This window comes from Podarcis tiliguerta (genome assembly GCF_965153285.1).
Source record: "Podarcis tiliguerta genome assembly, chromosome: 6".
Lineage (NCBI taxonomy): Eukaryota > Metazoa > Chordata > Lepidosauria > Squamata > Lacertidae > Podarcis > Podarcis tiliguerta.
The window spans coordinates 49,129,924-49,153,630 of NC_139539.1; the positions used below are offsets into that span (position 1 = coordinate 49,129,924).

Consider the following 23,707-nt stretch of genomic DNA (forward strand, 5'->3'; position numbering starts at 1 on the left):
GTGGGGGGAGGGGAGAGGAGGAGAGGGAGGAAAGTGCCTTGCACTAGCAGAACTCATTGCACTGATTCCTGCCAGCACACCTACTTAGTTGAATCCTGCCCACTGCTCTTTTGTCAGACTCCCTTCAGTTGCTTTGAAGCTGCTGTGTGCCATCAACACTCAATGCCAGAGTTATGTTCTGTGGCTCTTCTCTTGGGGATTATTGTGAAAGTATTTGATACCTCTTTGTTTTTCCATAGCCGTTCCAGTTGAAATCCTTTCTTCTCTCCTTCCCTCCTCGCCGTCTGTGTTCTGCAAAGCTATTTTTCTCTTCTCAATTAACTCCCTTCCTCTTCTTGTCAATTGCCATGGATCCTTCCTTCCCATTTCCAATAGGGATTTGCACTAGTTTTACACACACACACACACACACACACACTTGGGTGCCATTAAAATGCTATTGCTTAAGAAAATGAAAACTTAACTTAATAGCTTGCATTGTGCTTCCTTCCCCTTTCCTCCACAGAACATCCCTACTCTGGGAAGTGTAGCAATAACCATGGTGCTCCACAATTGTGATGAGGTAGCAGTGGCTGGATTTGGTTATGACATGAGCTCTCCAAATGCACCACTACATTACTATGAAAACATCAAGATGTCTGCCATCAAGGAGGTAAGGTACTCTATGTTCAGTAGGCAGTAGCCTTGATAGCTAAATCCATGTTCAGAAGCAGAATATCTCTGAATACCAGGTGCAGGAAACAAACAATGGGGGAGGGCTGCTCTCTTCCTACACTTCTCATTGGTTTCCTGAAGGCATGTATTGGCCACTTTTAGAAACAAGATGGTAGACTTTGTGGACCCTTGAACTGAGCCAGCTATTTATGAAGCAAAATAGTTAACTAGTGGTTTTCCCTCCATGGAGGAAGCTAGGAAAGACAACAAAGCAAATCCAATATCACCTGGATATTGTGCTGCTAGGAACTCATACAAATAGTGGAAGCTCATATTTCATGGTACCGCTCAAAGGATTCATTTACAGCAGAATCCTTTTTTCCCCCCCCCACTTCCCGACCAGCCATTATAAAGGAAAAGGTACAGGAAAGTGTGATAGAGAACAGATAGTTTAGAAGAACAATGTGGGCCTTAGCAAGACGTTGTTGGCCATTTTCCATTTATGTAACTTACAATCGCTACTTAAGCGACATCCAAGCTACAGACCCAAACTGGTTTTAAGTAGTTTGTAACCATCATGGTTTTCCCAGAACAATGCTGAAAAACCATATAGTGTGAGGCTATGAATAAGTTTTTTTAATTGGAGATCCCTAAATGGAACTACATTTCTGTGAGTTCTGAGGGTGGGGGATTGTGACAGTTTGAATCACGCAATATGTATTTATTTGATGTACACATATAAAGCTCTGGGAGTTGGTTTTGACTGTCCAAGGGAGAAAATGGCAGGGTTTGAACTCAAGTGGTGGGAATTTTCAAAGCCGAAACAATTAAGATCTATAATCAGGCAATATTTTAACCAAATATATTCTTGCTATGAGTACTCATTCCATAATTAATTTAGTAGTCTTTATGTTATTGTAGAACTTGTTTGGTTGTTGTTGTTTTTACTTCAGTGGAATACCATTTTGGAATAATTAGATATTCACCTCTTTGGAAACCAGACTATACTCCCCTGTGCATTAAATATGTGGACCAGGGGTGGGGAACCACAGGACCAGGGGCCAGATGCAGCCATTCAAGCCATTCTGTCTGGCTCTCAGGACTCTTCCCAGACTGTACCCTTCAATGGCCCCACTCTGCACTGTCTCAGTTGCTTTTGGAGTCATACTTGTTGCTCCACTCACTTTTGCCTCTGACCCTGCTCACCAGTGGCATGGAGCCCGTGGAAGGTTGTCCATGAGGGTATGTGTCCCTCAGGTTGAAAAAGGTTCCCCACCTCTGGTGCAGAAGACAGGACAGATTAACTTACCCTTCCTTACTCCCATTCAGCAGTGAAACAATTTGTCCCATATCTGAACTATTTTTGCTGCAAAAAGTTTTATGGAGATGAATATTTGCCTTATGGCTGTTACAGACTAAAGTAATCTGTGAGACGCATCTGATTGTCAGTAAAAATGACAGGCAAATGCAGCTGTTATGGACAGACCAGTCTTCAATAAAGGTAAAGGTAAAGGAACCCTGACGGTTAAGTCCAGTTGTGAACGACTCTGGGGTTGCGGCACTCATGTCGCTTTACTGGCCGAGGGAGCTGGTGTTTGTCTGCAGACAGTTTTTTCCGGGTCATGTGACCAGCATGACTAAGCCGCTTCTGGCGAAACCAGAGCAGCACACGGAAACGCTGTTTACCTTCCCGCCGGAGTGGTACTTATTTATCTACTTGCACTTTGACGTGCTTTCTAACTGCTATGTTGGTAGGAGCTGGGGCCAAGCAATGGGAGTAAAGTAATCTGTGAGATGCACCTGATTGTCAGTAAAAATTACAGGCAAATGCAGCTGTTATGGACAGACCAGTCTTCAATAGAGTCCAACATTAAAGCATCCTCGACCTGCAAACTATATTAATGGAGGAGCTGCTCACTGATATATGAGGAGCTCTGTAGACAAAGGTGCAGGAGGATGACCAGCCTTTATGAAGTATCTCTGCCTTCCCATAAGGATTCCAGGTTACATGCAGAACCATTAGAAAGAGGTATGAAGAATGAATTGCTTTCACGTCATCTCCCACGTAGATTGCCTTTTCTCATTATCTGGTCTGTAGGTACCAGGCTAATCCTCACCTCTCAAACCCAAGTTCTCTTAGGTTTCACTTCCCTTAATACAAGCAGAGCCATCTGCTCCCAAGTATCAATATTTAATTCTTCTCTAGCTTTCTCTTCTCCCCTCTGGACTAATTGTTTATAATATTATGGAATCTAACTACATGAGAGGGGATTGCATTTCTGCCTTGCCTCGCCTTTTTAATATTAATGGCAGCTAGTAATTGTTAGCCACTTGGGAATTAAGATGAAAGGTAAAAGGGGCAGTGGCTTGGTTTGTCATCTTCTGCTTTTCCCAGGAGTGTAACAAGTGAGAGTTTGTAGTGCTGCAAGACTGGTGTTCCATGATCAGTAGACTATGCAAATGCCAAGAGGTGAGAAGAATGTTGTGCTATTAGTGATCCATGGTAAAAGTACATGTATTGTCTCTCATAACCAGAGCTCTGGAAAGAGCAGCTTTGTCCTTTTGATACTGGGTCAGCTAAGGTTGTATCCTTACTTACCTTTATGCAAGGTTCTATATGCTCCTTTTACTTTACAGGTGCTTGTTGGCAGGATATCCCACCGTATGCCATAAAGAGCCAGTTCTGTCTATGAAACTTTGAAGCTTTTTGAACATCAGTGTTAGTGCCAAATAGGTACAAGGTTTATACGTGTTGTGAAAGAGAGGAGGAAATTAATCATCATAGCTCTTGGGACACAATTATCCATAACAATGGGAGGGAAGGGTAATGAGGGTGTGTTGAATATAATTTTCTTTCTTCTATTCTGTAGTAATATTTACATGTACAGTAAAGCCTTGAACAGTTTCATTTGAACTTAAAACCTATGCCTTTTAAAATGAGTCTTTGGGATTCATCCAGAAAGGTAGGCGTAACATTTTTGAGGCCTAAAACAACTATTGGATGAATGAATGACTTGAGTATAAACTGTTTTGTCATAGGACAGGGGAGTAAAGTCCAGTGTACAACAAGCAAAAATGCATTTTCTGTAAATTTTCAGACAAATCAATCTACAGAAGACTGAGAGAACCTTGAAAATGATGGCCTGTGTGACTAAGCACAAGGTGTGTTTTGCTTCCAGTGTGGCATCATGTATAGCAGGAATGGAGAACCTTTTTGGCTCTGCAATACAGACCTTTTTTTAGGATTGGCTTTGCAGGCCAAATTTGACAGGTGGGTGAGGTTGCCCACCTGTCAATCACTTGACATCACAATGACGTAAGAGCCAAAACCTGCTTTCTGGTGTGGTGAGGGCTCAACTTGCTCCAGGAGGGTTTCCATTGACAGTAGTTTCATTGAAACCACTTCCCACTCCTAGAGAAAGGCATGCCTCCACTCCCCATCTGTTTATGCACAGGGAGTTCAGTCGTGCTTTCTTCATGGATCAGCAGCCACATCTCCACCTGCCCCAGGGCAGCTGGGTGTGGCGTGGGGGAAATTGCCTTGCATGCCAAACAGGGAGAGCTAGTGGCTCAATTCATCCCACAGACCAGAGGTTCCCCACCATGATATTTTAGGAAATGAGAAGAAATTGCTTGTTGCGTTTCACTTGGTACTGCCCTGTGTACTGCCCTGTTAGAACTTCTGTTCTGATACAAAAGAGAAGGATGGAATAGTCTGATAAAAGAGGTCTGTGTACTCTAAACAATATATATAGGTAAAGGTACAGGGCCCCCTGACCATTGGGTCCAGTCGTGACCAACTCTGGGGTTGCGGCGTTCATCTTGCTTTATTGGCCGAGGGAGCCGGCATACAGCTTCCAGGTCATGTGGCCAGCATGACTAAGCCGGTTCTGGTGAACCAGAGCAGCACACGGAAATGCTATTTACCTTCCCGCAGGAGCGGTACCTATTTATCTACTTGCACTTTGATGTGCTTTCGAACTGCTAGGTTGATAGGAGCAGGGACAGAGCAACGGGAGCTCATTCCGTCACGGGGATTCGAACTGCTGACCTTCTGATCGGCAAGTCCTAGGCTCTGTGGTTTAACCCACAGCGCCACCCGTGTCCCTAAAAATAATATATATCTCTCTGCTAAATTCAGTTCAGGAAGGTAAAAGAACCCCAGCCCAAATCTCCATTGTTTTTACATAATAGGAATAAATAGAAAATTCTAGTCCCCAAAGTGTATATTTGCGTGCACGCGCATGTGCACAGTCATTAATTGGAGCCTCTCTGGGAATGTCCATCAACCGGCAATTCTATTGTGCTGTGTCTTAGAGGGAACAGACCTGCAGGCTACGGTGTGTGTTCCCTAACTCAAGGTGTGTCATTGATTTACACGCAATGTCTGCTTGACATCTCCCTGGACACCATTTAAAAACCCAGTGACTCATCTCTAGGGAATTTCTTCTCAATACACACAAAGCCAATGAATTGCATTTGTTTGCAGCTGGGTGGAGATGGCCCCTCCTGTGCAAAGACATGAGCGATAAAACCTCAGGATAGAAACAAATGGCCTTTTTCTATTACCTGCTGCACTATGTAAGGCTGAAGGTTTTGCCAGATTTTTAAGGGCAAAAATGCTGAAAGCACAATATGTTACTGTGAAATCATGCATTTCTGGCTACCAGCTACATATCTGTGGTGTAAATTATATGTATATGAAGGTATGCAAATCATCCAGGAAGCATCCAGCCTAGATGGAGCAGGTAGGACTCACAGAACTCAGTGGGACAACTCATGAGTAAATTTGCATAGTTGCATCCTTATTGTAATAGTTATCAAACATCTCCCCAAAAATCTAGACAGATATCCCTCATCAATAGCCTTATAGTCAACAGGCATTATTGGACACCCACTTCAAATGTAACAGTCTTGGTCCCCTGCTTACCATGAGGGTGACCCTGATCTTTAAAGGTAGCCAATCCAGCCCACTGCCAGAATTAGAAACACTGGGAGGTGGTTGGGAGGATTGCAGACAGGAAGCAAAACTAGTAAACACTGAGCACTGTTAATGCAAGATAAGAACACCTCTTCTCTGTAGATTCAGAGAAAGAGTCCAGCAGAGTGAATGACAGCTGCAAAACCTTATCCCTAAATACGGACCTGGCAGACTAGTGGATCTCAGTGGACAGAGGATATCTGAGAGCAATGAAGCCTCTCCTATCCTGCTCCAGATGCATTTTCAAGTGGCTCCCTGTTGGAGCTTTCACACCAGGAACCACCTTTGCTGAAGGCCATATCGTTATCTACCACAGCCCCATGGTATGATGCTAGGTGCACAGTGCTGCTCAAGCCCTGACTTTAAGGTAATTGCTGGCGCTTGCAAAATGCTGTGTACAGGGCTTTGCAGAACCCAACAATTTGCTGATTGGTGCTTGCAGAACACTATGCATAGGGCTTTCCAAGACTCAGTGATCAGCTCAGCTGTGTCTTTACCTTTCCCACAGCTAATTCATATATAACTCCTAATACTGGAAAATCTAAAATGTGAGCAAGTGCTTGGTTTTGGTCCAAAAATATGAACATTCAAGCTTTCATCTTAGGTCCTCATGAGCATAAAGTTGGCTGAGAGATTGTGCTTACATTGAAGGTGATGTGCACAATGCCTATGCAAATAAAGCTGTTGATGAAAGACTCTGTCTACTTTGTTTAGCCAAAGGGTTGAGGTGTGTGGTGTTTTTTTTAAACAGGTGTTTATCTAATATTCAGGGTCACTGAGAGGGAGTACAGGGGGTACTGCTCTGTTGGGCAGGGAGCCCAATCCTTAATGCTTGTATACCAAATCTTATGAAACACAATTTCAGGTGCAATTGACATAGTTGTTTTGTGAGATATGAGCTTGATCCCGCCTTTCAGTGCTTTTAGTCAATAAGTGAAGTCATAACTGATTGATGAGGGCTATAGCAAAATTTTGTTAAACAAGCACCTTGTAAGGCTCAAAATCAAAATGACCTTCACCAACATAGTAGAAGGGTCTTCCTTAATCATTTTGAAACTGTTTAGAGTCTTCCATGTATGACTCTTAATTTTCCTCTAGATTCAGACAAGAAGGAAAGCACTCCGGAGTTCCTTTTGAGTCCTCCTTCCTCTAGACATGATATTTGTCAAGATAATATACTTGAGGAATCCATAATTTTAGTATAGCTATGACTAGGCAAAAGCATCTCCACCCAAAAGCAAACACTACACAGACAGGACTTTAGGGTTATTTTTTCTGAGTAGAAAAAAATAACACTAAAAGATTACATTGCTAATGCGAATGCATATACCAGTTGCTGCAGGGTGGCAAAGCTGGCATTGTTTACAATGCTGCTGGAGGAAATAGAGAAACATCTTGCTTCTTGAAAAAAAGGAGAAAATCAGAGCGATACTGGAAGTATGTTGTCTTATCAGTATGGCCACTATATAGAACATACTGTAGAAGTCTGTTTGATCCACAGTTGTATAGGCTGTATGTACAACACTGGTCCCAAACGTATTCCATACACAACTGGTCCCAAACGTATTCCATACACAATCTATTTAACTGAAAAAGAGAGAAATACTTCGTTATGAGAATTGTTTATTTTACTTGTAAAGCTGTTCTCTTTATGAAGGTGAGGCAGTTCTTCTGCTGAACCCTGTTGATTGGCTGAGGAGGGGGGTTATTTCCCCATTTCTGCTCATCAGATGATCAGTCTGATGACTAGGGAGAAGGCAATTTGCAATTCAAACAGGGTGCAAACTCCACCCACTCCGACGCTTTGTCTACATTTATATTTTTTCTTCCACTGCCAAGATCAGTGGGGACTAGGTGTGGCAGGAAAATTTGCTTGTGGTACTGGATCAGGCCCATGAGCTAGGTTACTCAGTCCTGTTTTACAATAAATGTCCACATAATTTACAAAGAACAACCTGGAAACAAGTTTGCCATTTTTTATTTGCCCCAGAACACTCCTCTGCAGTGATTTCCCCCCCCAGTTTCTATAGTCTAGATCAACCTTTTTTCTTCTATAGTCACATTCGGGCAGTGGGTGAATCCAGAAAGTATAATGGGCAGAACCAGAAACAAAAGTGTCCTGGATTAACTTATCCAAAATAAAGGTGACCTTGCTTCAGTTTTCACCATGCATAGAATTCCCAGTCCTATGCAGTGAACCTCACTCGGCTTGATTTTTATTTATAAGAATATTTCCAAACTGCCAGCTCTTAAAAAATACCATGGTGGTATAGAAAAACACATTTAAACATCATAAAATTATAATATAACGGGGTTATTTTCAAATAAATATTCAAAGGATTTGTTTTAGTTGGATGGCATTCTACTACCATTTTACGCAGAGTAGACATAATGAAAGCCGTAGACCTAATTTAGGTATATTCATTAATTTGAATGGGTCTACTCCAGATAAAGCCTAGTTGAATACCACCCTCTGACTTTAGTGTGACTGTAACATATACATATGGCAGAAACCTGCCAGTTTGTTCTGAGACAGCTAAAAAAGAAAGTCTTTTTCCCAAGCTATCCAGACAGGAAAAGGATCTTTTAAAATCTGTTGTTGTTTTTTATCAAATAAAATACGTTACTGCTTCTTCCATTTGTTAAAAGTAAGGAGTCAGACACTCTTAAGAACCCAGGAAAAGATAGGGAGAAAGAACAGTAAGGCAGGAATTCCGATAGGATGGAAAAACAGGGCAACTTGGAAAGGTGTCAGGGGCTTTGTAAAATTAGGTTGGCCTCTATGCCACAGCTTGTCTCCTGTAATTTCGATAGTGGGGCTTTAATCACACACCCATGCACCCCACCTATCCCAGGGGGTGTTTACATGCCAACCCTAGTAATGTAGAAAGATAGATGTGGGTATCTGATTTCCAAAGAAAAGGGCTGGGTGTAGCTCAGGAGTACAGAACTTGCCTCCTGATCAGCTGCTCTCTGCAAACAAGTTTCTCCCAGCCTGAGCTCTAACACCAGATGTGACAGTAGATACGAGAAAATGTTCCTAGGGAAGGGGGCTGAAAGGAGGTAAACCATGGGGGAAGGTTTTTAAAAAAAGTATTATATTAATTTTATTTAAAAAACCAAATATGCAACTCTTCCATTGCTCAAAATAGTTTCCAAATCAGTATTAAAAGATACAGGGTTGACTAATTGGTTGCTTGATTTCAGTGGGTGTGCTCTGTGACATAGTATCCAACTATCAACAAAAACAGATTCTCTCATCCAACAGCCTCTTCTGTTTTTTTAAAAAAAATATGATCCCTTTTTCATTACTGGGATACTTCCGTGCTTAACCGTTGGGAACTGCTGTCATTACATTTAGGTTGACCCTTACATTTTAGCTTTAGATCAGGGGTCAGCAAACTTTTTCAGCAGGGGGCCGGTCCACTGTCCTCAGCCCTTGTGGGGGACCGGACTATATTTTGGGGGGGAAATGAATGAATTCCTATACCCCACAAATAACCCAGAGATACGTTTTAAATAAAAGGACACATTCTACTCATGGAAAAACACGCTGATTCCCGGACCGTCCGTGGGCTGAATTTAGAAGGCGATTGGGCTGGATCTGGCCCCCGGGCCTTAGTTTGCCTACACATCATCAAAACTAAACATATAACTCTTAGTTTCTGAAAGGGAGGCAAATCACAGGAAACATACAAAGGTATGCAAATACATTTACTGGAAAAACTGGGAGGGACGGAGCTAGTGTTGAGTCTGTGCCATAATGTTCAAATGTTAGTGTGATGAGAAACAGACCAACAATACTGGGGTTGGGGTTTTTTCTTGTGTCACTATTAGTTAAAGAAGTATGAGAGAATATGTGCCACATTGTTATCCACAGTGAATCCCAGTAATTGCTGGTAAGTATGAAGAGCGAAACTCCTTTCAAAACATTATATAAACCTGGCCTAATGACTTATGGTCTGGCAGCATGGCTGCTCTTCAAGCCTTCCTGGTGAATAGCTCTGGAAATGCAAGAAACATCACTGGCTGAAAGAAGGGTCACTTTTGGGAGGCAAAGGGTTGAGGCATCGTGATCTGCAAAAGGATAGTACATTTTTAGGCGCCTGCAGTGATGACTGATGTGGTTCATTCTCTTCCCCCCACCCCACCCACTCACCCCACCTTTTATCTATCTGTCTGTTCAGCTACAAACACACACACACACACACACACACACACACACTTTCTGCTTTTGGGCTTTTTTCTGCTCCTTGGTAAAAAAACAGACTAGCATAAATGATCCTTTATTGCAGGTGTGTGGAACCTCTGACCCTCCAGATGTTGCTGAACTTCAACTCTCATCATCATTGGCCATTAACCATGCTTGTTGATAACATTCTTGAAAGCCAGAAAGGGCCTGAGTAGTGTTTCTAATAATCAGGGTGAAGCAATAGCTTCCCTACAGATTCTAATAGTGTCATCATCCCTCATCTTTTCCCTAGTTCCTTCTGCGTACATAACCTGTTGCTTCTCTGATTTTGATAATTCCCTGGGGAATTCTCTGGGTGGAAATGAATAATTCAGAATTTTAAATACTTCTACCACAATAATAGAGCAGTCAAATTAGAAAAATATAGAAATATGCCACATTTTCCTAATGCAATTGCAATTTTGAGGGATTGCAGACTTTTGGCATAACTTGAATGTAGATTTTGCATTTTTAAACACTCTTGCACTTGTAATTTATATAGCTAAATGTGTCCTTTTGAATGCATTCGCCACTATAGAAAGTGGTTTTTAAAAAGCAGTACAGTACCATGGTTCCCAATCAATAGTAGTATTTCTTGTTCCTAAGGCACATCCTTTGCCAGCCACATGGGGGCAGAATCAAGCTGAATCTCAAGAGCTCTCAATAGGAGAATTGGTTCCTCCTACCCAGATCTAGTTTAATCTTGGTGTAAAGTTACTTGCTCACATCTAACTAACATCATTTGAGCAGTGAAGTGTCAGCTCCTCACTGCATTAAAACTGTAGTCCAAGGGGTGGGAAATGTTTTTTCAACCCAAAGGCCACATTACCTCATGGACAACCTTCCAGAGTTTGCATATCAGTCGTGAGCATTGCTAGAGGCAAAAAACGGGTGTAGCAACAGTTGTGACTCTTGTCCTTGTACAGTAGACCAGGGGTTTTCAACCAGTGTGCCTTGAATGATGGTCGGGGTACTGCAGACAATACTGGCCTCTGTCCCTCTTTCCTTCCCTCCCTCCTCTGATGCCCTCTTACGTCTCTGCCTCCCAAAGGCTTGTGCGGCTGTTCGTTGTAGCAGCCCTGGCTCCAAGCTCCACAGGCGAATGCTGGTGAGGGGGTGCTGGTTGCCAGGAGCAGAGGCAGCCTCAGATAAGCAAGCAAGTGGATGAGGGAGCCCAGCCAGCCAGTCTGTCAGCCCTTGCTGTTGGGAATGGACAGACAAGTGAGAGGCCAGGCGGGCAGGCAGGCAGGCAGGTGCCATGTTGGCCTTTCTTGTGCTTGCTGTGTGCCTGGGAGCTTAATGCCCGATGCTGAAGGGGCACTTTCTGCCTTTCCGCCATGCATGCCCAGCAGCTCCTGCTGCTGCCACTGCTACCTCCCAAGGTGAGTAAATTGGTGGCCTCACATTCACCTTCTGCCAGTCTCCATCGGGCTGCTAAGGCTGGAGGCATCCTCTTCCCAGGCGCCTGTGGGGTGATGTGAGGGGTCACCTCTCTTTGGGGTGTGTGTGGGGTAGCTCAGAGGCCAGAGCGGCCATGGTGGCTGCCCGCAGGACTCCCAAGGAGAGGGGAGAGGAGAGGAAAGGATGCCGAGGGAACACTCCACAACAGAGGGTGTTCAATAAGAGGCAGTGGGCTGCTGGATCTGCAGGCAAGGGTTGAAATAACTGGATTTCTGAGGTGTGAAGTGTGTTTCCCCATAGGGGAGCCACAGAAAGAATGTAGCTGGTCAAGGGAGCCGTGGACTCAAAAAGGTTGAAAACCTCTGGGCTAGACTGAGGCCATTCCCTAGGCATTTCTGCACGTCCAGGCAAGTTAGAGGCATTATCACTCTTCAAGGGCGCATTCCAGCCAGGCAAAAGGAGGGGTGGAACAGGGCCAATGAAGGACAGGGCATGGGGAGAGGCCCAAGGGCGATATAGAGAGGCCTAGAGTGCCCTAGTTTAACCCTACAGCCATTTTGACAAGACGTAAGTCCCATTTTGCTCATTTGGGTTTACTTTTTAGTAAATGCACTAAATATTGAGCTATAAAAGACAAGAAGAACCAAGACAAGATGAGCTATAAAAGACAAGAAGGTATGCTGAGTAATGCCCATCAATGTCTTCAAATAAATTATCCAAGTGAACCCCCAGGTTTTTAATTCAAGAATATGATTTGATTAAGAATGTCATTTCTATTTCCCTTCCTCAGCTGTAGAGCTGAGGGTAAACACATACAGAACTTGTAAATGTTTGTGTGGAAGAAGGCATTTCAGCAGATTCAGCATTTCACACCTCTGCCAAAATTCACTCTTTCCTCAGTATTAGATGTCCAGAGACCCTAAGATCCCTTGCCTCTGGCCACTCCACCCCCCTCCCTCCCACAGATGCAGATTATGCTTCCCTATGTGTACTTGAAAAATGTCCCTGTTTGAAACTTCTATACAAGAGGCATGCAGGAAAAGAAAGTGGAGATTAAATACTAAGTTCAGCACAAAATAACTTGGCAGGTATGATCCTGCGTGTGGCTCATTAGCCAGAATAGAGCTACTTAACCTCAGGGGAGGGGAAGGTAGAGTTGGGTGTCCACAGATGGTCAATAGGGAGCTTTTACCGCTGCAAGGCAGCAGCACAGTTTCCTGGACATATGGCTGGCTTTCTGTCAGGTGGCAAATGCATTAGTATCAGGGCATTTCAGGAAACGACCCTCCCAGCTTGCCATTCTTAAGCAACAGGGGCTGTCTTCTTATAGGTTTTCCTCCTGCGATTTAATCTTTATGGGATTTTGGTGTGCTGGTCATCAAGATAAGTATGTCTGATAACAGGGGTCCAGCAACTGCAGTGAGGCTAATTGGCTGTAGCTGGGCAGCTTTTCCTCCTGTTGAGTTGGTTTATCACGCATCGTTATCAAACCTGGCACAGTTCTCCATTTGCTATTTGTACATGGAGGCAGGACCTTATATAAAAGAGGAAGTGGATATTATTCATTTGCACGTATTTAAGACATTCTAAAGGCTACATAGATAATTAAACAAAAATGCAAATGAAGGGACAGTTACTGAGTCCATGTTACGTTGGCCCCTCCTATTGTTCCCCTTGCCCTAGCCCACACTCTTTCACGCTTGCTTACAGTGAATGCACCCAGAATTCCAAGGAATGCATTTCACCTTTTGTTTTGCAGAGCAGATTTCTATCATCTCCCATTGCTCCTGTTACCACTGACAGAGCACAATATCAGACAGTCCAATCAAGACTGTAAACAGAGGAAATCCTATCTTGATCCCCAGAGAGCAGGAAGAGATTTTTTACACCACATGGAGCATTCTGGCTGGAAAACACAGAAATCTGTAATTTCTGCCATCCCCTCAGACCTTCAGCAGGTTTGTTTGCACAACTGAGAACAGTTCAGAGTCCTCATTGGAAATGGGAGACTGGGAAAGGGGGAGCATGAAAGGAGTGGGCTGAGAAGTTTGTCTAGCAGGCTACAAGCATGTTTCTCCAGGGCTCAGTTCCAATAATAATAATCATGGGTTGCCTGAGGCTAATATTGTTCTGACAGCATGGCTCTTCTGTAGAAGCCCTGGGTTTATGCTCCTTATACTGACAAAAGAGAGTTTGGGGTATGTTACCATCACGTGGCTAAATCCTTCTAATCAGTTCAAGTCATCTGCCATAACTGGAGTCAGTTCACTGCAGCAAGAGCCTAGCGAACAGGACCAATGAGGTACAGAACATGAAACCAGGGAGCTAAATCAATTTTGTGTTCCACTGAACCACACATTCTCCTGACACCCCTGCTGTTGTTGGCACATGCATTTGATTGCAGATAGCTCTGCCTCACTGCAAAGAGTAACAGGAAACCCCACCATTAGCAGGAAATCAGGCTGGAAATGACCCACCTGTGGTAGTAGGACAGATGGGAAAGCTGAAGTAGACAATGCACTCTTTCTAAGCCACCTGAACAGAATTTGTGACCAGTGTAACTCATCCCAAGTCATAACTAGCAGTAAGAGGGAAATGGTTCATACTACCATGTTGTCTGAGGCATCCCAAGTAGGGTTAATTACTTTTTTGGAATGGCTTCCCATTCATTACATGCTCCAAGTAATGGACATCCCTGTGATGGAGTTCCCTCTGTAGTATATATGTTCTCATGGGAGGCTCAGTTCCACCAGTGACATCAATAGCCAATGTGTTTCAAATGCCTCTGCCTACTTGGTCATCTTTCTTTCTCAGAAAGGACAGCATGGGTTTCAGTTCATCACTCCCACCTTATCCTCACTCTTCTAATCTTAGCTAAATGCAGGAATGCAGTTTTATTTGCCTGATTAGCCATTTGCAGTAAGAAGATTTTCTTCTATAATTGGTAACCATAGATGGAGCGGGGATGAGCCTCTTCTTTTCCCCTCAGATTGGTATGTCCCAACACTTAGCTAAAATTATTTATGTGGACCATGGCACCTTGCTGTGTTTCTTGATGCAGGTGAGGGGCTCGCTTGTGGCAAATAGTCTCACCAAGATCAACAACTGCAACTTTGTTCCCAGATCCCTGGAAAAGCTTTTAGCTAGGGAAGCAACTGTTATGGCAAATGACAGACATAGCTAATGCAGCCTTTTCAGTGGTACCACAAGTAGATGCTCAACATGCCAGCCTTAATAATAAAACAACAGATGCTTGTTGCAATGATATGCAGTATCAGTAGTATTCAGTCCAGGTATCAGTGTACATAGCTCTCTTGGCATGGTGGAATGTTCACCAGGGTGAAATAGATCCTGGGGATTTGTATTTTATTTGCATATGATATCCCAGAATCCCACATGCTAAATGCAAATATCCAGCACTACCGCTAAGGCAGGTTGGGTGTGACTTATCAGTCCTCATCATGTGCCAAAAGGCTGGGTCAGGCAGTGTGAGGCCATTACACATGATGCAGAGATGAGAAGGCTACTTTGTGTTCTGCCATTACAATAAAGAGAAGTTTCATGATTAGAGGCAGCTGTCAATGAATGACATTGGGGCTGTGGATATGATGAGAAAGATCAGAGACCCATGGATAAAGATTTCTGTAATATGCATCTTTTCTAAACTTGGTCCCTATGTCTGTTTGAGACTGTTTGACATTCACTTTCCAGCTGTCTGTTTCTGTCAGCTGGGCAAGATGCCTATCTGCCCAAGTCCCTCTTTGGGAATTTCTGCACTCCTTCCAACAGTGCATCCTAATTTCCTTTGTAAAACAAGGGGGCATTGGGTATTAACATCAGAGGTTTTACTGCAATTATCCTAGTTGATGATGTGCTTATTTTGCCTATTTGTTAGAAGACTAATAATGTTTGAATAGGGACAGTGCATTCATGTATACAGTGGTACCTCAGATTAAGTACTTAATTCGTTCCGGAGGTCTGTACTTAACCTGAAACTGTTCTTAACCTGAAGCACCACTTTAGCTAATGGGGCCTCATGCTGCCGCCGTGCCGCCGGAGCACAATTTCTGTTCTCATCCTGAAGCAAAGTTCTTAACCTGAAGCACTATTCCTGGGTTAGCAGAGTCTGTAACCTGAAGCGTATGTAACCTGAGGTACCTCTGTATATGACTCAGTTTATGCTGGGGAGCATAAGTAAAGGAAAGAACCCCTGGATGGTTAAGTCCAGTCAAACTTGACTATGGGGTGCGGTGCTCATCTCACTTCAGGTCGAGGGAGCCGGTGTTTGTCCACAGACAGCTTTCCGGGTCATGTGGCCAGCATGACTAAACCACATCACATATATATAGAGAGAGGCTTGTATCTCTCTGAGGCAAAGAATTTGTCACTGTGGTATTGGATGAAGATACTGACTAACTCAGACAAGCAGCTTCTGGGATTTGTTACTCAAACTTTACCACTTTGCAACAAGCTGTAGTTAGTGCATGCCTGCTTGGCAAGTGTAACTCTGATTCAGAGAAGACTGAGATTTTAGGCAGATTCTCCTTAGCCTTATGGAGAACAGAGGCTACATACCAATGACCTCAGCTCTGCCTCTGTTGCTCACTCTCTGCCAGCCACGGCACGAGATAGTGATTAGCTGTCTTCATGGCCCAGTAATAACCATCTCTGAAATGTTCTGCATGATTAACCTATTAGATACAGTACAGCTCCCAGTATTCTCAAGCTCAGCTTCTGTTTGCTTTCTAGCATCCATAAAGAAGTAGATGAAAGGAAAGAAGTATTGGTAATTCACTATTTGGGGGTGCTAGAACAAGAGAGGAATGTCTTTTCTTGGTTGAGGGAAAGGCATTTGCATCCATTGTTTTCAGGCTATGTTAATAGAATATATGTCAATTGTTTCTGCAGGTGAAGGTGTAGTTGAAGATGCATCTGAATGATTGGTTAGGGCATAATCAAGAAGAGCTGGAAGTGAGAGGCTGTAAGAATATAGTCTGGCTGCAGTTTTGTGCGCTGCATGAAGCTCTCTGTTTATTTTATTTATTCAGCTGCGTTCATCATAGGGGCTGATCCAGAAAATAACAGCTCCTGGAGAACTACAAACCACTGCATTGCTCTGTATCATCACATTACTTCCATAGAAAAGGACATTATGCTGCTTTCAGCAGGTGCCTCCAGAAACTGTTGGAATGCAATGCAATCGAATCCCAAATTTGTAATTCTGGCTTTTATATATTTTCACCTTTAGATTTAAATGTGGTGTTCAAAGAATAGAAACACCAAGAAAATGTTTTAACAAACATTATAAGAAACTTTACCACAGTACAATTAACCAGATACTTTTTGACAACAATTAGGCTTGTAAATTCCAACACTTCCTCATCCAGCACACCTACACTTCACTAACCAATCAGAATATCTTTCTCTCATCTTCTCTCTGATATATCCTCTTTAGTCCCTTCCTTTTCTGTGTGTGCCCAGCACATAATCTTTCTCGCTCTTGTCCTTCTCCCTCTCTCACCTGTTTCTTATTCTCTTATAAGTTATCATCCTCCTTCCAGTCAGTCATCCCTGAGACATGCACACTCTAACTCCTCCCTCTTTACTTGCCTGCCCATGAGGGCCATGCCCTTTTAGGTATACAGTAGGCAATAGCTCTGCCTTTCATGTCTAAGTAGACCTTTCACCTATCAGATTTAGTGGACTTGACTTCCTTTGAGGTCTTTAAGCAGAATTTAGATGGCCATTGGTCGTGTATGATATTGTTGAGATGCCTGCATTTCAGGGCTTTGGACTGGATAAGCCTCAGGGTCCCTTCCAATTCTACGATTCTAAGTGCAGCTAAAATTGCCTCTCCATCCCTAATTGCATATTGAAGGACGGGACCTACAGCTTATAGCGATAACAAAAAAGTGGTGTTAAGAGGGCTATCTATGTTATACAGAAGATTCATAATCCATATTAGGGGAAGAATACATAGGGTTTCTATTTCCACTTCTGGTCCTTCATTTATCTTCCAGGTGCCTGGTATTAGCTACTGTACCCTCCAGTCTAGTGGTGCTGTTAATTAACACCAAACTGGCTGGCAATAAGACCTTGCTCAGACTGTGGTAATCTGAAGAAGCCCCTATGGATTCATCTTGTGACTACATGGAGGCTAGTTTTCTCTTTTATAGCACCCATCCTTTGGAACCCACCTTTTCATCAGCTGGTACATATGTATCTGTTTACCCAAGCCTTCCTAGGCCTTCTTAGATACTATAGATGTCATTTTTATATTTCTATGTGTATTTTAGTGGATTTTTAAAGATATTACATTGTACACCATCTGATTTAAAGGCGGAATATAAATAGAATAAATTGGTTTAAAAGTAAACCAAAGGTTTAAGGGTGGTATATAAATGGATAGATGATAGATAGATAGATAGATAGATAGATAGATAGATAGATGATAGATAGATAGATAGATAGATAGATAGATAGATAGATAGATGATAGATAGATGATAGATAGATGATAGATAGATAGATAGATAGTCCAGTGCCTTTAGATCATTGCTTTGATTGAGAGGGCTCTGTTGTCATATTTGCTTCCTCCTGTGCTTCCAGATGACTTGTTTATGAAACATTCATCCTGATTTGTTTGCAGGGTGATTAGACAATGCTGTCTACTTAATAACCACTCGTTCTGGTTTGTCTGTGAGGAGGTTAGATGATGTTGCATTAAAGCAAGTGTTATCCCACATTTTGCCAGCACATTTTCCAATCATTTATTGCAAAACATGTTATGTTTTGGGGAATAATAATAATAATAATAATTTATTTATTTATACCCCGCCCATCTGGCTGGGCTTCCCCAGCCACTCTGGGCGGCTTCCAACAAAATATTAAAATACAGTAATCCATCAAACATTAGTTGTTTTTCTCTTTGACATCTGGTGGGAGGGCGTTCCACAGGGCAGGTGCCACTACCGAGAAGGCCCTCTGCCTGGTTCCCTGTAACTTGGCTTCTCACAGTGAGGGAACTGCCAGAAGGCCCTCGGAGCTGGACCTCAGTGTCCAGGCAAAACGATGGGGATGGAAACACTCCTTCAGGTATACTTGACTGAGGCCATTTAGGGCTCTAAAGGTCAGCACCAACACTTTGAATTGTGCTCAGAAACATACTGGGAGCCAATGTAGGTCTTTCAAGACCGATGTTATGTGGTCTTGGCAGCCACTCCCAGTTAGCAGTCTAGCTGCCACATTCTGGATTAGTTGTAGTTTCCAGGTCACCTTCAAAGGTAGCCCCACGTAAAGCGCATTGCAGTAGTCCAAGCGAGAGATAACCAGAGCATGCACCACTCTGGCAAGACAGTCTGCGGGCAGGTAGGGTCTCAACCTGCGTACCAGATGGAGCTGATAAACAGCTGCCCAGGACACAGAATTGACCTGCGCCTCCATGGACAGCTGTGAGTCCAAAATGACTCCCAGGCTGCACACCTGGTCCTTCAGGGGTAATAATAGCAATAATAATATGGCAAAGAATTTTGGATTAATTTAAGAGAAAGCATGCTACACCATGACATGTGGCTGCTGAGCAGCTATTCCATTTTTTTTTTTAAGTGTCACAATGATGCCTCAAGCACAAAAAGCCTTTGAATGCACCTGTATAGGGCAAAGTCTTGATCTGGCCTCTGTGATCGGAGCTCTCAGACTAACAATAGAGCTTTACAAACCTGAAACGGGGCAGTGATTTACTTTTTCTTCACTTTTTCTCTTTCCTTTTCCACTCCCCACCCCCTGCAGTCCTGGACGCACAATATACAGCGGGAGAAGGAGTTTCTACGAAAGCTGGTGAAAGCTCGAGTAATCACAGACCTCACCAGTGGAATATGAGGAGGCGCAGCCAGTGTGCGGAATTGCACAGCTACATGCATACAGCTGAGGACAAGGGCAGCAAGAGGTCCTTGGCAAGAATCCCGGCTTTTTAGAGACACACGGTGCCCTTGAAAAGTCTCCCTGGCCTGCTCTGGCTGCCTGCACCAGGGCTCACAGGGGAGCAGTGGCTACTGGCCTGAGGGGGCAGGTCGCACACTCGGAACTGCAAGAGGATCTTGTTCTTGAGATGGAATATCACTGGAGAGAACAAACAGAGTGGTAAAACAAAACAAAATTGTGCCAAATGGGAACAGGAGCCAGGCCGGAGGCAGCAGTGTTTGAATGTCCAATGCATTATTTTATATATGTACATGCATATATATATATAAAGAAACTCTTGAGAATCACACTAAATATATCAAGTGGAGCCTGGCCTGTGCACCAGCCCCATGGGACACCTGACCTGGTGTTGCACTTAGCCTGCCTCTGTGCCAGCCACAGCCCCTTTGCAGGGCTTGAATCCGTCCAAGAATTGTCTGTTGTTGGTGCTGCTATAATTTAAAAGTATTGTGGCCTCACTTTGCCCTAGATGGAGCAATTAGAGGTCTATTGGATCTTCAGACTCCCTGCTTCTCATGCAGCAGCCACTGCTGCCAACATTCACCAGGCTGCATTTTTAGCCATTGTTCACAGAACTCACTACAATGTGCTGGGGGATTTCTACCTGTTTGGTAGGTTAGCCACAGGCCCTGCTGGAAGAAACCCCAAAATATTTGTTTTCTGTGGCAACTGCATCATGGTTCTGAAGTGTTCTGTACTTTTTTGTTTTTGTTTTTTTGCTTGGGGAGGGAATAATTTATTTTTGGATCAGGTCAGAAATTGTCCTAAAATATGAAGTTTCACCAGTGTTCAGCAACTAATGGTGCGAGAAATCATACACTCATTCGGTTGTATTCTATTTTAAGTGGTTACTACCTTGATAGTGTTTAAGCTCCTCTGGAGATACTGATTGAAATTGCCTGGCCTGCAATTACCCCATTTTTAGCTTCCATGTGTCAGGTGTTTAACTCAGTCTGTTACCAAATCCTTCTGCATCCTTTTAAAGGGGACAGAGAGGTGTATTTGTATTCCTGTGCCCTAAGTGTCAGATGCATTATTTGCACAAGTGTGTTCCATTTGTTTTGGAAAGGTTAGAAATATATTGTGCAAAGTGACCAAACAGTGGGAAGGGTCAAATGGCATAATTTGTCTGGGGATCTGTGCACCCAAGAAGCTTTCTCAGGGGCTCTTACGCCTCCTCTTCTAAAATACGAATATATTTTGCATTGACGTGAGGTTCAACAGTGCATTAAAATCATTGGCTTGCCTTTCCTTGCACAGAGAGGATATGAGAATCTGAACAACTCTTGTTATGCAGATAGACATGAAAAATGTTTATTCTGTGTATGCCAGTGGTGTTACCCTGTATTCTGCAATGTGAGTGTGCATTTCCATAATTGTTTTTCAGGGTCATTTGGAAAGGTAAGAGCATAGTTACGGAATTAGTTAATGATACAAGAGCTAACTTAAGTCCCCAGGCTAGTTAACCTCTGCCTCCACTGACCCTGTACCTCTGTAGGACTACTTAAGGTAAAAGCATTTCCTGAATGTTGGCATTTTTAACTTTTACTGACCCAAAACGCACAAGCTGACATACTCTGGGCAGGAGTTGAGTTGAGCCTGGCAGAGCTTCCCAAGTGTGCAGTTTTCCTTGCATGTGCATCAAAGTGTGTCAGGCTTGAATGGCAGCTCCTCATAGGGGAGGATGGCTGCTTTGTTTGTTGGCCCTTGTTGGCTGAGAGTAATGAGCTGGAGTGTGAAGTATTGAATTTGTAGCCAGCCCTTCTTGGATTGGAATTAGCGCATTTGAATACATCTCTATTATTTGTTTATCTGCTCCACTAACCTCCTGATAGTTTTCAGAAATGTCAGACCTGGTTTGCTAAGCATCCAGCAACACAGCTGGGCAAAAATATATATCCATCCAAATTTTGCCTACTTGAATGCTTTCTTGTGAGATTCAAAACTGAATTGGAATTGCTGCCCAGGCCAGAAGAGTGGAGCATAATTGCCCCCAAATGCTCTGTTTTCCCCAAGTCACACTGGTTCACTTTGAACTGGTACTCAAATCATTTTAACTTCCACTTCCGTAGTTTCTAAAGCTGGGTTTGCAGCGTTCCTGGGAGAGCTATTTCAGCTACATGAATCAATGAGAAATTTCCAAGATTATAGAAGTTTCTGAAAAATATGTCATTCATTCATCACTGTACATAGCCTGGATGGGAGGTATGTGTGTGTTCTGATAGGCCCAAAGAGTGTGAACGAGTTGTAGAATTGGGGAGCAGGCCTCCACCATATTGACCAGTGCTAAGCGTCCTATTGGCAATCAAGCCACACAGAAAGCAAGGCTATGGCATTAGTCCATCAAGAGTGATGTGCTGAAAAAGTATTAAGATGATAATGTTGTTAGTTCCTGTGCTCTGTGTTGAGTCCATTTTATTATCCTGCCCTGGATCAGTTACCTCAGGGTCCTGGCCAGAGAGCTACACTTGTGGATTCTCAGAGTGGAAATGGAGCCACTTTTCTGGATGTAATGGTAGATTGATAAGAGGTGGGTTGAACTCTCTTTCCTGCCAATCTATGCTATTTTAGTGCATTTGCTGCCCCTAAGTGCATGCACTTTCTATCCCATTAGTCATGTACCGTTCCTACGACATGTGCAAAAGAGGAACATTTGTCAGGAAAGGATCACTGATACACAGAGGCTATGCCCTCAGTCCACCTCCATTCTGAGCTAAGGTTGCTACCCAGAGGAGAAAAACAGACATTGCTCATTGGCAAATGTTAACTCAACTGCACGTGCAAAAGGGTAGAACTGAGTATTCCTAATATTTTACAAATCTTATTTCTCTCAGCTTCATAATAATCATGTAAAATTTGCAATTATTCCAATTTTAGTAGGGCTGTCACCCAGTTAAGAAGAAAGCTTATTATATGAGTTTCAGTCAATTAATCAGATTTGTATATAGTTCAGAAGCAAAAAATAAAATAAAATCATGCTTCCGTTGCTCAGTGCACATGTATGTCATTGCTGAAATCATCTTAGAAGAGGCATTCCCTCTTGTTTGATGGGAAAGGATGATGCCTCTGTTAAGATTATGCTTGGCATCACTATTTCTTACAAGTATTTGTATTAAATGTAATACTTTTTTTAAAAAAAATCTGCCAAATTAATCTGGACACTTCTTCAGTGTTTTAACTGAGTAATCAAACCAGTTAATAGATTAAATGTCGCAGTTCTCTAATTTGCAGATAGCTGAACTGAAACAGGGAGAGAGTACTTTACCCAAGGTAACCCAGCAATAGCATACCTTGGGATGGGGAAGATGTTGCACAGGAGATAGATTGCAGGATCTTCTGCTGCTCCCTGATTTCCCTTAGCCTTGGACTCTGAAGGAATGTGGTTTACACTGGAATTACCCACTGATGTATACCATTTGTCTGATCATCATAGCTGGGAGCTTTACAGTTGCCTTCAGGCATTTCCTACAGAAATAATGCGAAAACTTAATTGTTTGTGATAATTACTAAATGCCTGTTCCATTTTTGTGACTATTTCTTCAATGTCAGAAACTTCACTTTATAAATTGTTTCGTAGGCTTCAGTGGGAATACAGCAAATCCTTCCTAGGTAACTTTGCTAGCCTAGTGAGCCTGCAGCTGTTATGGACAGAGGCTGGCGACGTGCTTTACAGATCTCACAGAGAGACCCTTGTTCATGCCATTCACTATCAGTCACCTGCCCTGGCATCAACAGTTTAGAAACACAGTCTTTCTATATCATTCAAGGAGTACAAAGTACTAGAGTGAGCTCTGGGTCTTTGCTGGCCCATCCTACAGAGGGACTGAACCACATTGCGGTGGATGGTGAAGGGGCCCACTCTGTTAATGTGCTTGAAACATGCATAGTTTTATTAAATTGTGCAGTTTCTATTGTTTGAACTTTCTTTTTAGCTAAGAAAGAGGTGGTGTGATGTATGAGCCTCCAAGTCACTTGTGACTTATTCATATCATGGAAGCAATAAAACTATAAAAGACGTTGTATGGATTTCTGTGTCTGTGTTTCCCTCCCTCCCCTCCCCTCAAGTGAAAAGGCAGAGGGATGCTTACAGATTGGTGCAACTTGTTCCTGGAGTCGCTTCCATAGTTAGCAAACAGCTACTGGTGAAATCACACAGAAAAAATCAGCTCCTAGATTTATAAGGAGCAGTTCCTGTGAGAAAAGGAAACTGGAGCACCTTTATACTGTATTTCCACATAAAAAGTCAAATGGGTGAAAATAGATACTCTAGGCCTTGTGTATATAACCTTATTTTCAACCACATTGGGCAGCTATGGACTAGCTAACCTCAGCACATGGTGTGCTTTCATAGTTTAATGTGCAGACATATCTGTATTCTGGGCTTTAGGTACCACTCTTTCACAAAAACTCATAAGAGGCCACCTGTTGTCATCTGAGGAAGTTGCAGCTTATCTATACAGA

At 43.0% G+C, this 23,707-nt stretch overlaps 1 protein-coding gene across 13 annotated transcripts in view; it reads left to right on the forward strand.

Moving 5' to 3' along the window:
• ST3GAL3 (ST3 beta-galactoside alpha-2,3-sialyltransferase 3) overlaps positions 1 to 23,272 on the forward strand; it is a 178,999-nt gene extending 155,727 nt beyond the window's left edge. For 9 of the 13 annotated variants that reach the window (XM_083446108.1, XM_083446109.1, XM_083446103.1 and 6 more), the window contains 2 exons: positions 506 to 652; positions 19,055 to 23,272. In XM_083446108.1, the coding sequence (XP_083302234.1) occupies positions 506 to 652; positions 19,055 to 19,144 (237 nt within the window). In that variant the 3' untranslated portion in view covers positions 19,145 to 23,272. Of the gene's footprint in view, positions 1 to 505; positions 653 to 13,026; positions 13,226 to 19,054 lie in introns of all 13 variants that reach the window. The other 4 variants (XR_014512600.1, XR_014512601.1, XR_014512602.1 and 1 more) reach the window with 2 other exon arrangements.
• The last annotated feature ends 435 nt before the right edge of the window (positions 23,273 to 23,707 follow it).